Raw genomic sequence first — 16,281 nt, 5'->3', positions numbered from 1 at the left:
CACTATGCTAGCAATCAACCACTAAGAAGTACCAATAAAGCACTAGTTGATATAACTAAAGGCAAATATAACTCGGGGGACTCTCTCTATGCTACTACTGTAGCAGAAACCTGGAATGCACTCCCTCTTGTCATCTTTAAGTGCCTTCTTAAGTTACATTTAAATAACTCATGGTCTTGCACATGTACTAGCCCTGAATAATACGTACAAACCCTTCTAAATACACTTCCTCTTCTTCTATCTTACCTCATTTAGCTGTACTACTCCATAAATCAGATGGCATTCTTATTTCAACTATTAGTGCTGCTTACTCTTACAGTTTACTGCATATTCTGGTGTATATACTTATACTACCATCATATACTTTCACCACCAAACACTGAATTGAACTATAATTATCAAATGTATAATCCAGTCAAGAATCTCAATTATGTTTCTGCTATATGCATGTACTACACCAGCCAAACACTAGTCATGAGTCTCAATACTGTTTCTCCTAAATGTATGTTCTAGCCCAGCCAAAAACATCCATCTATCTGCAAATGTTGTCCAAGATGAAAATGTTGTACTCTCTATTGCCTATAGTTCACTGAGCATTATTATTATTACTGAGGTTTTACTGTATGCTGCCTATACTTACTGTCTATTTTATCACTGTATTTTTCCTGTAGTTAATATTGTATTTAATACTGTATTTTTTATATCTTATATATTACTGTATGGAGTTTTTCTCCCAGACCCTCCACTGAAAATGGGCAATCCTGCCCCGTTGGACCTTTCCCGGTAAACAAATGTAAATAAGTAAATAAATGATGTCATCAGTCAAGTATTCAGGATAATTACAAACAACAAATATAGATTTTAAAATGAGGCATTGTAGTAAAGACTGGTCATTCTCTGAGATGATCTTAGACATCCAAATAAATTGTTCTTGTCTTGAAAGATTCATGGGACCTTCTGGATAAACTCAGATCTGTGAGTTATGACTCAAATGACTTGTTGGTTGCTGAGGATGTGAAGGACATTTTTACTGCCATTCCCAGGATCCTGGCATGTACTGGTTCGGGGATATGCTTGTTACAGCTACTACTTTATATATTGTGAACATTAACACTATTTGTTGTCTTATGGAAATTGTTCAGAAATCCAATTTTTTTCATTTTTGAAGTGGGATTTTTAGACAAGGGTCTCCATGGGGTCAGCCTGTGTCCCTTTGTTTGCCAACATCTTCCTATGCTACTGGGTGACAAAATTTGTTATGCGCTATCTGTATTACCACAATCTCAAAATTTACATCCAATTTTTGGATGACATTTTTTCCATTTGGAAGGGGGGTAAGGATCCCCCAAATAACTGATTTTCTGTATTTCAGGAGTACTACAGACTTCCTAGATTTTAAGTTCCACATGGAAACTTAGCAAATTCCATTCTTGGACATATACTATAAAAGGACATGGACCATTATTGTTTGTACATTTACAGAAAGCCTGCGTCTCAAATAATTGTTTGCATTTTGATAGCACCCATACTGTGAAACAGAAAAGGGGCATAGTCAAGGGACAATTTATCAGGGTGTCTAGGATTATCTCTGAGGACACCCAGTTTTTACAACAATGTTTCATTTTAAAATCTATGTTTGTTGCTTGTAATTATCCTGCCCTTGATTGATAAAATCATGAATTTCTTGAAGTTAAAAAGATGTTCAAAATATGTTCCTATTTTAATTAAAGCACTGGTTCAGACCCCCCTCCCCTAAAGTAAATTATCAGAATTTTGGTTGTTCTATGACTTTGTGTTATGCATCTGAAACATTTTATCCACAGGGCATCATCATTAAGAACACTTGGAAGCTTATACAGGACACCTGGTCTGAATTCTAGAAATTGGGTCCTTTATCCAAATTCAAATCCAAAACTAGCAATGGGGGTAGTTTTCAATAGATACATAGGGGTGTTTTAAATGGATGTATAAAAATATGGTCCTTCCAGTAGTCGGTTTATTTCTGAAGGTTCAAACATTGTTTTTAACAATTATCTAAGGGTTATTCCCTGTATTGGGAAGAATAACTATAAAACATCAGGTGTTGTTTATGTTTTCATCTGTACCACCTGTCCCTCATTTTATATAGGAAAAAATTCACATCCCATACAGAAAAGATTGTACAAACATCATTTAAACATTCATAAAGGAGACATGAAAAATGCATTATATAAACATTTGATATGTTTCACCAATTTTAATAAATTTACTTTTTAACCTTAGAAAAAGTAATGAAAGATGTTAGGTGTGGTTATTGGGTGACTGTTCTGCTATGCAGGGAATTATTCTGGCAAATTATTTTAAATAGTGATACTCCACCAGGTCTTAATGACCATATTTGTATATCTCCTATTTTACGTTTTTGAGACAATAAGCTATGTCTTTAGCTGTCTGCCTCCACCCTGTTTATACTTCCTGTTTATTTGTGTGTCATTTTCACGCAATGCTTTTCTGAAGAAGTCCTTATTTATGGGAGGAAAACACTCAAAACAAAAGCTACTTTATGATTCAGTTTGTGTGAATCTGAGTATTCTATTTTACTTATGCTTAGTTTTGCTTTTTTTCCCCCTGAACACCTGGTTTTGCCACTTTCTTGGATTTATTTTTCATTGGTTGCTGTTTTACTGGATTCCCCCTTGCTGAATATTGCATTCCTTTCTCACTGTAAGCCATTCAAAGATATACCCAAACCTAGTGAAAACGGTGTGAGATGTTTAGAGTAAGTTACATCAACAGGTCCCACCCTCACCTAGCAGTTATAGCTACTTCTGTATGTACTTCAGATGTTTATGATAAAAAGTGATGGACATGTATCGTATATCAGTTGTATTCCATGTATACAGTAGATATACATTAAAGTATTCCAAGATGCTTAACACACTAGCAGGATAGTGTCAGCTCAAACAGAGAAAACAACAAGAGGGTCAGTTACTTTCTACAGTCAGCCCCAAATGTGCACTAATCCTGCAAAGCCAGATAGTGACTGTTTAAACAAAGAAAACAACAAGAGGGTCAGTTACTTTCTACAGTCAGCCCCAAATGTGCACTAATCCTGCAAAGCCAGATAGTGACTGTTTAAACTGAAAAAAGAAAACAACAAGAGGGTCAGTTACTTTATACAAGACCGCTCCCACCCCAACCCAGCAATAACGGATACTTCTGTTTGTACTTCAGATGTCTGACTGCAATTAAAAATGATAGCACATTTATGCTTTGTTACATGGAAACAGTAGAGGGAGGGGGAGACAAAGGCTCAAAATAAGGGACAGTTTTTAAATATTACTGTAATGCACTGAAGAACTTAATGGAACATCAGGTTTTGTATCAGCATACATTCTCTGAACAATAAGAAGTATGAAGCTCTAATCTTTGGATATAAGCAAAACTATGAAGCAAAATCAAGGACATTCTGCAAAATCAGGAAACATTGAGTGGCATGCTCCAATGCCTGGCAGTTTTGAATGAATGTGATTGGCAGTGGTTTACAAGAACATTGAAATAATTATGAGATGCAGCCAGGCAAGCATATCCAGCAAAACATGAACATTCAGTAAAATCAAGGAAATTTTAACTAGAAAAAAAATCTGGTTGTTTTGCTACTAACACAGAAAAAGAAAAAGAAATCAACTCAGATTTCTCTTTCAACTGCAGCTTTTTTGTATATTTTAAAATTTGTTGACTTTCTACTCTGCCCTGCTCATGATCTAAATAGATTCTTTGACTAGTTAGATTGAGAGTGTGACAGAGTAGAATAGGCCAACAAATCAGTGTTGAAGCGTACAACACTTTCTCCCTAGGGTGTTACTCTCATTCCTACAGTAAGATTTCAGCTGTTCTCTAGTTGGTTTATACTTTTCATCTAATTTTATCTATTAGCCATTTGCAGATTGCTGTCAGAATGATGTCTTAGCTACTATGGCAACATATAAAACTCACAGTTGCAGACACTTTAATAAATCAAAAAGGCTAATTACATATTCTTAGCTTAACAGTAATTGGTGGAACTTTAGTTAAAGTATTTTGACTATATATAATATTCATTTCAGTTGTGGTATCAGCACTGTATACCTGCACACTGTGTGCATAATATACTACACTGCTCTGCAGTGGCATTGAAGTATACTCTGAATACACATCAGAATACAGTTATTTTTTAATAGATCATGCACGGTTCCCATATATAACATGAACTCATTGGTAATATGCAAATAATAGCTGAAGACATTTCTGTTGTATGTGGGTATCCACATGTAAGAAGTCCAAGTGGATGCATAAACTGCAATATCATAATTTTGTCTTGCCTACCAAAAACAACTTGAGTTGAAGCATATTATTAAACTTCTCTTGCATTTCTGTTCTACAGATTATTTTATGTTTGGTTACACTCCTGATGTTAAAGCTGACATTTTTTTTTAACTTTTCAGTTGTAGTATTGGCCAAGGTGGTGCAGCAGTTAGTGTTGTCACCTCACAGCAAGAGGTTCTCAGGTTCAATCCTTGGCTGGGGTACCTTCTGTGTGGAGTCTGCATGTCCTCCCTGTGGTCATGTGGGTTTCCTCCGGGTGCTCCAGTTTCCTCCCACATCCCAAAGACATGCTGTAGGTGGATTGGACACTCCAAATTGGCCCTAGGCATGAGTGCATGCATGTATGTGCCTTCCACGGAAGTTTGGGTGCTAGGCTGACAACTCGGCACCATAAAACTGCACTGCCAATCATGAGCAGACAGGTGATCCGCTTTGGCAACCCCTAACAGGGAAAATCTGGAAGAAGTTGTACTATCGGTGAAGTTTTTCCTCATAAAGACATCCACAAAATTTTGTTAACTTAAGCAGTAGCAAAAATGGACATACGCTAGCAAAACACTTTGACCAGTCAAAAAAAAACCTGTACATCTTTAGAAAAACAGTTACTTATCTATGCTATATGATTTCAATAATAAATCATCACACGTTAATTTTCAGTGTAGTTTTTCCAACCGTGAGACATAGCTGGCAACTTTTCTTACAGGATATGACTCCACTGATGCTGTACTTGGAAAAATAGTAGCTTATACATTAATGCAGGTAGTAAGGCAATGTGGGTTCAGACTGTAAAATGTCATGTCAGGAGTTTCAGCTTCAGGAAAAATTTCAAAGGGTCATTCTTAATAGCAAAATTAATTGTAAGAATAACACATTTTTGTGTCAAATACTTGTTAGTCTCTCTCTCTCTATATATAGACAGATAGACTGATATAAGCAAAACTAATGTACACTGCATTAGTCCACTGGACAAAATCTGTTTTAATATAAAACATAAAAAGTTAACACAGATGTCATGCAAGAAATTTTAAAACAGGCATATTAAGGATTGGATGACCTGCCCCTTCCCACGGAACAGAGGCTTCTCATTATTAAAGTTAATTAAATCCCAAGTTCCTCTGCTTTATACAGTCACTTACCATTAAAGCACCTGAGCTGCTGTCTACAGATTTGACAGAGCAACGTTTGAGTATTTATGATATGGCTTCTCTGCCTTAGACATGATCCAACTCATTTAACTAGTAAAATAGATGGAGAGCTGACCTTGCCCTGATTACAACTAGAGCATGAAGAACAGTATGACACCTTTGGTGCTGTGCCTGCACTCTCCCTGCAGACAACAAAAGTAGGAGAACTGTACTAGGCTACTAACATGCAGAAGACTTATCAGCAATGTGTGCAGCCCTGAGCTACACAATGCACAGCATATTTATAGGTGCGCAGTTGAAAGGGGAGTAATCAGCCATGAATGTAGTGGTTATCAGCTGTAATTTAAAACTTAGGAACCAACTTTATGTTCAGATGATGGTGCATGCTTGGCTGGTCTTGCTTCAGCAAGTATTCACACTCCAGGCTTTGCTACCAGTTATGTAACCTGTCACTAGTTTCATGACTCATATGATAATGTACTTACTAGAGAAAATGGTAACCCATGGATAATGCAGTTATGTTACCAACTTGCCAGGAGTAGAATAGAATAGTTATCACCTTTTAAGGAAAGTTATCAGAGGCTGAAGTCTGACATCCAAGCAGACTTTCAGAGGTGAACACCTTCTCTGCAGCTGGAGTGATTTAACCTTCTTTGTGGCCATTCTCAAGTGCCTAATAATAAATTAGATGTCTGCCCATACCATCTCCTGTTCTCTCTTGCTTCCTCACAAGGTAGAGCAGGTTGTCCCAGCATCCCTATCTACCACTATCTCATGATGTCATTCATTCCAAACCAGGAAGGCCTGCATAGGGCCTCAAACACCTTCCATTTTTGGGACACTTTAGCAACAACTAGGGAGACCAAGCATGACCAAGCAAAGGGGATGAGGAAAGAGGAATGCCCACTGTGGTCCCTGTTTGTTCTGAAAATAGGATGGAGGGATAATCAGAACTTTAGCAACAGCCACATTCAAACAACAAGAATTATAGGAAGTTGGTAATATAATTGTACTGTGTTCATTATGTTGGTCACAGCTGCAGTTATCATCTTAAAGAAAATTACCAGTGCTTTTCCCAGTAAAGCCAAGGAGGATAGCTACTGCAAACTGGGGGAGGGTAACATGCCTCTCAGAATGGCATAGCTGAACCCTTCTCTTTCACTGTAGAAAAGGTCTAATCTGTAATATTTGGAAAATGTATGGACCAAAGGGCCAGGCCACTACATCCAAAATATCCTGAGCACCAGCTCTTGTTAGAAAGCCATAACACTAGCTGCTTATATTGTACAAGTGAATCGGACTTTCCCTTATGAAGGCTCATCTCAAGCTCTGTGGAAGAAAACAATGGGCTGTCCATCTGAAAATAGTTTATTTTGAAATAGTAAGTCTTCTGTTATTTTCAGCAAAAGCAAAAAAACAGTTGACATGATTTTATGATGTCTTAAGTCCTATTCAAGTAGTATCTTAGTTGCCGGTGAACATTTTAAGGAATGCAGAATCTGTCTCCCTTTATTCCGGGGGTATAGAAAGAACAATGGTGACTAGATAGACTAGTGATCATCGACACTTCTGTTATGACTTTGGGTATTAAAGAGGAGTCAGTGTGCATGGCAATCTTATCCTTGTGGAATACAAGGAAGATTTCTTAATACATCAAGACTTGGTATTCGGATACGTTCCTGACAAATATCGCAAAACATTTTTAGAAAATCTATATCTTCTGTCTCAAAAGTGTGAGAAGGTTTTTTTTAGCATAAAACTGAAATCACCGATTGGTACCATGATCCACCCTGGAGAGGTCTCAGCTGTTGGCTACCCTTCAGAATTTTTTTGACTGGCAATTAAGATGCCAGGGTGGTCTATATTCAGAGAGATGTAAATGGTTAAATGGTTTACTTTTACTGATATGTAAGCTAAGACAGTAGAGATAAGCTCAGATAGATACCAAAGAACTGTAGGTATGCCCAACTTTCTTGCCTGTAGGTTCTACCTTTGGAATGTCAGGAAAAACCTCTTCCTCTTGGTATGGGAGGCTTTTGTTATACTTGAGCTTTCATAATGATTTTCAGCCTGTCCTTAAAATAACAGATATAATGCAGTATTAGAGTTATGTCCTCCAAGCTGCTAGATTCAGCGTTGACAAAATGGAATGTGTTAGGAACTTACTGAAATGTGTTGGGAGGTCCAAATTCTGGGTGATAATGGGAAAAATCCACCTGAGCAAGATGCAGGGAATCATATTATTTCACTTTCAATGTAAATTTCTTGGCGCCTGTGTCTTGAATTCATAATGAAGGTTATAATCAGAGTCCATCATAATCTTCTAATACATATCTACATATCCATCTCTCTCTCTCTCTTTATATATATATATATATATATATATATATATATATATATATATATATATATATATATATATATATATATATATATATATATATATATATATATATATATGTGTGTGTGTGTATATATATATATATATATATATATATATATATATATATATATATATATATATATACATATATACATACATACATACACGTGCACACACACACACACACACACACACACACACACACACACACACACACACACATATATATATATATATATATATATATATATATATATATATATATATATATATATATATATATATATATATTGCCATAGGTCTTTTTTTCAAACAGTAAGCATGTATTAATTTCATGCATTTGCAAAGAACTGATAGGGTTAGATTGTATGATATTACAGCTTTTACATTTCCTACTTCTATCTTCCTCAATAGGCTCTTCAACTCTTCCGTACTTTCAGCCATTAGAGTGGCATTACCTTCATATCTGAGGTTGTCCATATTTCTCCCTTAAATTTTGATTCCAGCATTTGATTTGTTTAACTAAGAATTTCACATGATCTGTTCAGCTTACAAACTGAAAAGGTAGAGTGACGGTATATAGTCCAGTTGCACTCTTTTTTCAGCCTTAAACCAATGAGTTTTTCAGTACTTCAGTACTTGGTTTCAATTGTTGCTTTTTCTTCTTTTACATACCGATTCCTCAGGAGGCAAATAAGGTAACTTGCTATCCCCATCTCTCAAAGACCTTGTCATAGTTTACACTGACAGACAGACACACAGACACAGACAGATACACACACACACACACACACACACACACACACACACACACACACACACACACACACACACACACACACACACACACACACACACACACACACACACACACACACACACACACACACACACACACACACACACACCCATGTATGAATCTGTAGTGTTACTGGTTCTCTTTTTTTTTCAAAGGAGACCCTACTTCGGCATATTTATTGAATCTGTCATAAATAAAGAAAATTCTCAACTTACAGTTTTGCCCTGTTCTTTCATTTTCTCAAATACACAAAAAGTCTTGATAAAAATTCTCTGACTAAAAGTATAATAATATTCACTGTTGAATTTGTTTCTTTACCAGTGATGGATAGCTGACTTTACTACTTGCTGATTAATTTAAATTATATGCTTTTTCATGCTCATATGATTTCATAAAATACAGTTATATAACTCTCATTTAATCTCATCTGGTACAGGAAGTGCTAATTCTCTGTAGTTATTGCATCTCATTCTCACAAGCTGCAGTGGTCTTATAGTTTAGCAATAAGTCACGACTGTGTGTGGGAATATCATGCTTTACCCAGGGTTGTTGTGGTTGGATCACAAGAGGTGAAGCTTAGATTATTGCTATTCTACAATGACATTATTTAAGAAAGAAATTGCTTACCTTTCTTAGATAATGCCTTTGTATATCAACATTTCAGTCTTCTGCATTGTCTTCTGTATGCTGATACACTGCACACGAGTATGGGGCTTATGTTCTCACGCTTTAGTGTATCAATGTGGTGCAAGAGAAGCAAAAGAAAAGAGAGCCTCTGTTGCTGTTTCTTTTTAATTGTTCAAAGAAAAAAAGTAGAGATTTGCACTTGAATCAGCATAAAAAAATGCAAGGAAAATCAGGTAGGTTTCTGTTCCTTAGTTTTGCAGAACTGTGTCCCTCAGCATATGCCAATAGAAAGTCGAGCCACTCAGTGGTACTTCAGCAGCTGGACTTTTTCCTATTGGTCTGTTTTCAAGGGACGTGCTGGTTGCACTGTCCAATCAGTATGCTTGTTTTTGAATAGTAATTTGCCTTTATTATATAATGTTAAATAATTAAGGGAGGCCCGGGGGTTCTTTCCTGAATAAGAGTATGGGGTACAAATCTCCTATACACACTGAAAGGCAATTCTATGTTTTTACATTTTGCCAGAAATGCTGTTTTGACAGCCTGCCTTATAGTTTTTTCTTCAAATATTTGGGATTTAGAAGAATTCAACGTGCTTTTATTCAACCAGTTATTGACATCATCATAATTATATGTAGCACATAAATTGTTTTATTACAAAATAACATGAAACAGAAATCTGGAAATGCATGTATAACAATGAAGTTTTTATTTTCTTGTGTCTTTTTTAGAATAATTTAAGTGGCGACCTTTCACAGGACTGTGACATTGATGAAATAACATTTCAGCTTTCTACTCAGACATCCCTACACCAGGTAGCTATACATACATTCTGACTCTAAATATTGTTTGTTTTGTCTGTCATAGTATATTTTATGTACTTGTTTATGAATTATTTATTTTTATATTTATTTTATTTATGTTTACTGATCTGTCTGGAGGGCACTTCTCAGGGATCCTTTTCAGCCATGAACCAGATATACACAAAGATAGGTATTACCTATGTCGAACATACAGCGGTACACATTTTCATTTTACATTGTAATTTGAGCAGTTATATGCAAACAGTGGAACTGCTCATTAAAAATGAAGTTGACAGCATGCATCGAGTTCCACTTAATGTAGGTAAATATGGTATAGGTTTAACGTATTATAAGTAATAGATTGTTAAAGTTAAAGCATGGATTAGTTTGTGGAAATGTGGGAGAGAGTACTATAATTAAATATGCGGTATCAATGTATATGACTATAGAGTATACTATGTCAGGCATGCTATTATATTAATGTGCAATGTGTCACATCAGAGGTGACATTATATCACTGTGTAAGGAGAAACCTATTACCTATGTTCTTTCCAATGATTTATATGTTTTTGCAGTTATGGAGCTTGAGCTACATATGAATCATTGTTTTAAAATGAGCTAGTTTACCCGTAGCATAAAAACTGTAGCGTGGTAAGTCTTATCATAAGGTATACTAAAAGGACCATAAGGTTTGAAGTGTGCATGTTATTGAGTGCATTTACATCTTACTTGGCACTTTGGGGCTTTTATAAAGTGTTGTAGGTAGAACTGGATCTAGCACTAGGCAACCTAAGCAGTCATCTAGGGCCCCGCTGTCTGGGAGGGTCCCACTGACTGGGTGGGTGGGGGCTGGGGGCTGCCACAGCATTTACTTTTTAATTTATAATTAAAAAATTGCAAGCCTTCTTTAAGGGCATTTGTTGTTAAGAATGCCCTCTGCATGCAATGTTTACGTCTTGTGGTGTGTGCTGCTGTTGCTTGCTCCTTCTATTCCATGTCTACACACATAATTTAAAGACAAAACCATTCTGACCATTCCATTATTGCTTCTTCCACAAAATGTTATCGGAAGCACAACTGGTAAGTTAAGGTTCTCTGTGTGCAAGTGTGTGTAATGCCCTTTTAGGAAAACATGGTTAGTTAATTTAACCAGGCTCAAACCCTGTATCTTAGTTACAGGAGAGAAGAGCCTGAATGCTCTACATGAAATACCAGACTATGTGTTCAGTGCATTTTTTGAGGAATTTTGTGTTTCAGTACATTTTCAAGGAATTGTGAGCTTCAGTTTATTATCAAGGAATTGTGAGCTTCAGTTTATTATCAAGGAATTGTGATCTTCAATGGAAGAGACATTCACTGCTGCTCATGCTAAATCTGTTTTCAATGTGCAACTGTTTTGTTTCTGCAAATTGTCATCCCTGTTTGTGAAATGAGTATTAGTAGCACAATGGCTACTATACTTGCATTAGATGCAGAAGGCTGTGGGTTCTATTCCAATAACATGTAGGAGGATTGAAGATGCTGTGTTCTACTTAAAGGGGGATGCTGCAATACTGTGTCATTCTTTGGATAAGATGCCCTGTAATGAGGAACCTGTTATTGGTTTGCCAGGCATTTCCTATTGCAATATTACCATCTTAACATTTTTAATATGTAACATAGGCAATTTATTCTTCAAGGCAGCAGGCATGGAATTTGTAGATGAAACACTGAAATATAAAGTTATTTGCTAGTAGTAACCTCTTCATTAATTACAGATCTCTTTATTGTGGTATTATTCAGATGACTTTTACTTCTGCAGAGATTGTGTTTATTGACTGATATTGATGGATTGTAATGACAGAAGTTTTAGTGACCTTTTATGGTTGAAATATTCTGAAATGGGCAGTTGTGTCATTATTGGTTCATATGTTTTGTTTCATTGTTTACTGGAAAAAAATGTTCAAAACTGCATATTTAAAACATCTAGCAGGTGATGTTGTATTATACAAGGAATATAAGTTAATACAATCAGGAAGGTGAATCAAAGAACACATAGATTAGTACTAGGCTAATTGCCCCTTGTGGGTCATTTTAAGCCTAGCCAATTACCCCACATGAGAATCAAATCCTGCACCTTGTATTTGCCAAGTAAACACCTTAACCATTATGACATCATACATGCATGCATGGCCCTAAAAATGTGCACAAGGGGCCTGTGCTTTGAAAACATCCCAAAGGTAAACTTAACCCTGCACTGGACAGATAAATTTTCTTTGAATGTGGGTTTGAATGCCATTTCAATTAATGCGAGTTTCAAGGGCAGAAAAGATTACTGCTGGTACTGAAAACATGACTTCAAAGCAGTATTACAGTTGCAATTTTTCATAACTGTAGTATGTTTATTTATAGAGATTGAGTAAAATAATTGACATAGCATGTACCCTTCTGGTACTTCACAAGCCATTTTGAACTCTAATTATATAGCATTATTTCCTCTTAGCATTATCTTTTTTATCAGCATTGAACTCAATCCTCCCCTAGAACTCTGTTGGCCTACTTCTTTCTCTGTCCTGTCTAGCATTAGCACTAACATCTCCCAAAGGAGAACCACCATCTTCCTAAGGTGAATACCTTTCAATAATCTTTTCTTATGTTAGGTAAGTGAAAACAAGAATCAGGAGCTAATCTGCAGTCACCATTGGCTTGCGTGGATTTTTAATTGTGTACCAATATCCATCTATCACTTTCACAAAGTATCATTATCACTAATCCTGCAGATACCCCTTTTCCATGGGTCAAAAACTAAAATATATAGGCCTTCTATCTGACCAGTAACTCAACTTACACAAGAACATTGATTCCACAACACTAATATCTCAGGTCAAAATATCATATAAAATCTCAAATTTAGTCATCTCTAAACCATCCACTCCATAGACATAAATGTACTAATTTTTAGATTAGAATATTGTTTTCCAATCATTGCCCTTGGGTGCACACAAGACACCAGTGAACTCCACAGTACAGAAAAGTGAATACTCAGATGTATTATTTCTTCCAACAAAGATGACATTACTCTTTTACAATATAGAAAGGCAAATTGCTACCAGTTGGTGCTAGGGCTACTATTCTCCTTAATATGCCATTGTCCATACTCTTAAGTCATAGATACTGTCCCCTAGCTCTGAATAAATTATCAAAAATCCTTACTACTCCTCTGAAATTCAGAATCTCCATACAATTGCTAAGGTGGCCCAATACTCTTACTACCTGTGAAAGATCCTTTAATAAAAGTTCTCTATCAAGCTGGAACTCCATACTTGAAACCATTAAATAGTCAATATGAAACTGTTGAAGAAGTCTATTTCTACCCATCTAATCAAGGAAAACAAATGCAACTACTTCAAACGTACTGGTTAACACCTGCTACTTCCACCTGTCATTATTAGTTGCTTTTAAACTTCTTGGATTACAAATGCATGTGCTACTCTTGATCACTCATTCATTTTTATAAAGATGAATAAGGCCTACCTGTGATTTTATGGCAGTCTTTGTTCTTCCTACCTGTCTTTTCTCATTTTATACATCCGTGATCATCTACCTTCTGTATAGTTGCCACTTGCATTTTGTAACTTTTGTTTACTTTGCTTTGTATTATATATGTTTGCTACTGTTGTATGCTATCACAAAACTCTGTAAGATGCTTTACTTTAATCATTTGAGCTTCATGTTTTGTGTCAGATTAGTCCATGTCCCTGGTTAACAAATATTAATTAAGATATAATAAATAAATGAAATCTGTTTGCCAACATTTCATCATACCTGCTGTACTCAGTATAGTGTAATACTCACTTTGACCGTCCTTTTGCCCTAGAATCCCACACACACATGGGCATAGTGCACATCTAATGTCTTTCTTATGGCAGCATGTCAATCCATCAAAGGCAATTTCAGTGAATGCAAAGAAAAGAAAGCCAATTTACAGAAATCACCTTCAATGGAAGTGGAGAATGCATTTTTCTCCACTGTTACGCAACCTCAGAGTTGGTATATATAATTCTGAGGGATATGGAGGTGTCACCCACATTGCCCCTGCAAAAAAAAATGTTTCAATGTTTGCAGAAGGTGGTTTTAGGGAACTGGCTTTGGTTTATTTGAGTTCTTCAAAACTGCCTCGGATGGATTGACATCAATCCCTTTCTTATATGGAGCTCCATAACCGGAATCTGTTCCATCTCCTACTCCCATCCCCAACCCCAACTCCATCACCAAAACAAAATGTGTCAGTCTGAAATGGACGCTCATATCTGGACACTCAAACCTATCTCTCCCCAGTTAGTTTCACCAGTGCCCATGCCAGTAATATCTATGTAAGCTGGAGTATAGTTAGGTTTCATCTTTCAGTGTCAGTAAACTGTCTGAGATGACAATTTCATAGGTTCATAGGTAGGTACTAGGCTATCTGCCCAAAGGCATTTATAAGCCTAGCCGGAATGTGCTGGCTTTCGCCACCCCCTTAGATTAGTTCCCTGTGCCTCTGTCCAGCAGAGCCATTGAAGTGATCCCTGGGGAAAACTTTCTGTTTCCCATCCACTCGTCAAGGTTTCTCTTGAAGAGTGTTAGCGAGGAGCTCTGCCTAATGTAGATTGGAATCTTGTTCCAGAGCATGGGAAGTCTCTGGAACAGGAATCTATCCCTCCAGCACATCCTATTTATTGTTGTGGTGAGGTTTAGATCCCTGGAACATGGGGCTCGAGGGGATAATGTTTTCTTTAGGTGGAGCATGTCCATCAGTTCTGGGTTGGACATGGCCTTGTATGTTAGGCAGAGATCACCTCTGAGTAGGTGGTATGCAACCGAGTACAGCTGGAGTTTCTTCAGTTGAGCTGCATAGAGTATCTGCTTGAGGCCAGTGATCCTCTTGCTGAGGTACTTCTGTGGTCTTTCCAGTTATTGTAGGTGTCTTATAAGGTACATCTCAAATGGGGCATTGTACTCTATGATGGGTCTGATGAGTGATGCATAGAGGGGCCCAATGACCTCTTTCGATCTGGATGCAAACCCTTTTGTGATTAGGTGGGCCACATTGAAGGATTTACTAACCACTTTGGCAATGTGATTATCAAAGGAGAGGTTACAATCTACTTGGGTCCCCAGATCCCTTATTACGTCTTCCGTATTTAGGGGCTACCACCTATGTGGTAGTTTGTGGGTACTTTGTATTTTCCAAAGGGGATGACTATGCACTTTTTGGCATTTAGCTTGAGGCCATGGTTTTGACACCAGGCATCTGTCTCATTGAGACCCTTTTGGAGGATGTCTGTGTCAGCTGGAGAGTCAATTATAGCCCCTAGTTTGCATTTGTCTGTGAACTTGGTTAGCCATAATACTCCTGTGCTTGCCTATACCTCTGAGAAGTATATGCAGAACAGGAGGGGTTCTAGGACTGAGCATTGGGGAATGCCATTTGTAACCGGTTTAGATTTAGACCTAGTTCCCTCAACTCTTACCATGTGGGTTCTATCCGTGGCAACCCATCTCGTGACGTAGAGGTTTATGTTCAGGCTGGTGAGCTTGTCTATAATACCTGAGTGTGGAATAGTGTCGAAGGCCTTTGTGAGGTCTAGGTAAGCTGTGTGGACCACCTTTCCCTCGTCTATAGCCTTGGTAACTGTCTCAAAGAAGTCCACCAGGTTTAGGAGGCATGATCTGCCCTTAACAAAGCTGAACTGGGTAGGGTCCAGTGTTTGGAGGTTTCCAGTGTCTCTGTTAATGAGATCCATGATGATGCACTCCATAGCTTTGCAGACCAAGCTAGTCAGGCTTATAGGGTGATAGTTCCTGGGGTCCATTGTGGCTCCACCTTTGTGGAGTGGAATAACCATTGCTGTGCGCCACTCTGTGGGCATGTAGCCTGTGAGGAGGCTGAGATTAAACAGTGTGTTTAGGTGAGGGGTTAGTTCATCTTTGAGCTCATGTAGGATGCAGCCTGGGACACCGTCTGGCCCCATTGATGCTGTGTTTTTGGCTTTGGAGAGGGCTGTTTTAACCTGAGTGTCTGTGATTTCAGGGGCACTACATTCTTCTGGTATAGTTATGGGCCCTTTTGGGGGTGAGAGGGGGGTGAAGTTTGCACTGAACCTGTCTGCCAGGATGTTGGCTATACCGGTCGGTTCAGTGTATTTTGTGCCATTCTTC

General features: G+C 37.4%; 1 protein-coding gene across 2 annotated transcripts in view; it reads left to right on the top strand.

The window, feature by feature from the left end:
• Positions 1-16,281, top strand: part of LOC122809207 (chloride channel protein ClC-Kb-like) — a 1,320,353-nt gene that overhangs the window by 965,768 nt on the left and 338,304 nt on the right. For both annotated transcript variants that reach the window (XM_044080518.1, XM_044080517.1), the window contains one exon: positions 10,030-10,113. In XM_044080518.1, the coding sequence (XP_043936453.1) occupies positions 10,030-10,113 (84 nt within the window). The remainder of the gene's footprint in view (positions 1-10,029; positions 10,114-16,281) is intronic.

The sequence above is a fragment of the Protopterus annectens genome, chromosome 8.part0, assembly GCF_019279795.1.
Source record: "Protopterus annectens isolate FY-2018-M chromosome 8.part0, PAN1.0, whole genome shotgun sequence".
Taxonomy (NCBI): domain Eukaryota; kingdom Metazoa; phylum Chordata; order Ceratodontiformes; family Protopteridae; genus Protopterus; species Protopterus annectens.
The sequence above is the reverse complement of the archived record's forward strand: the minus strand, read 5'-3'. Positions and strand labels throughout refer to the sequence as shown.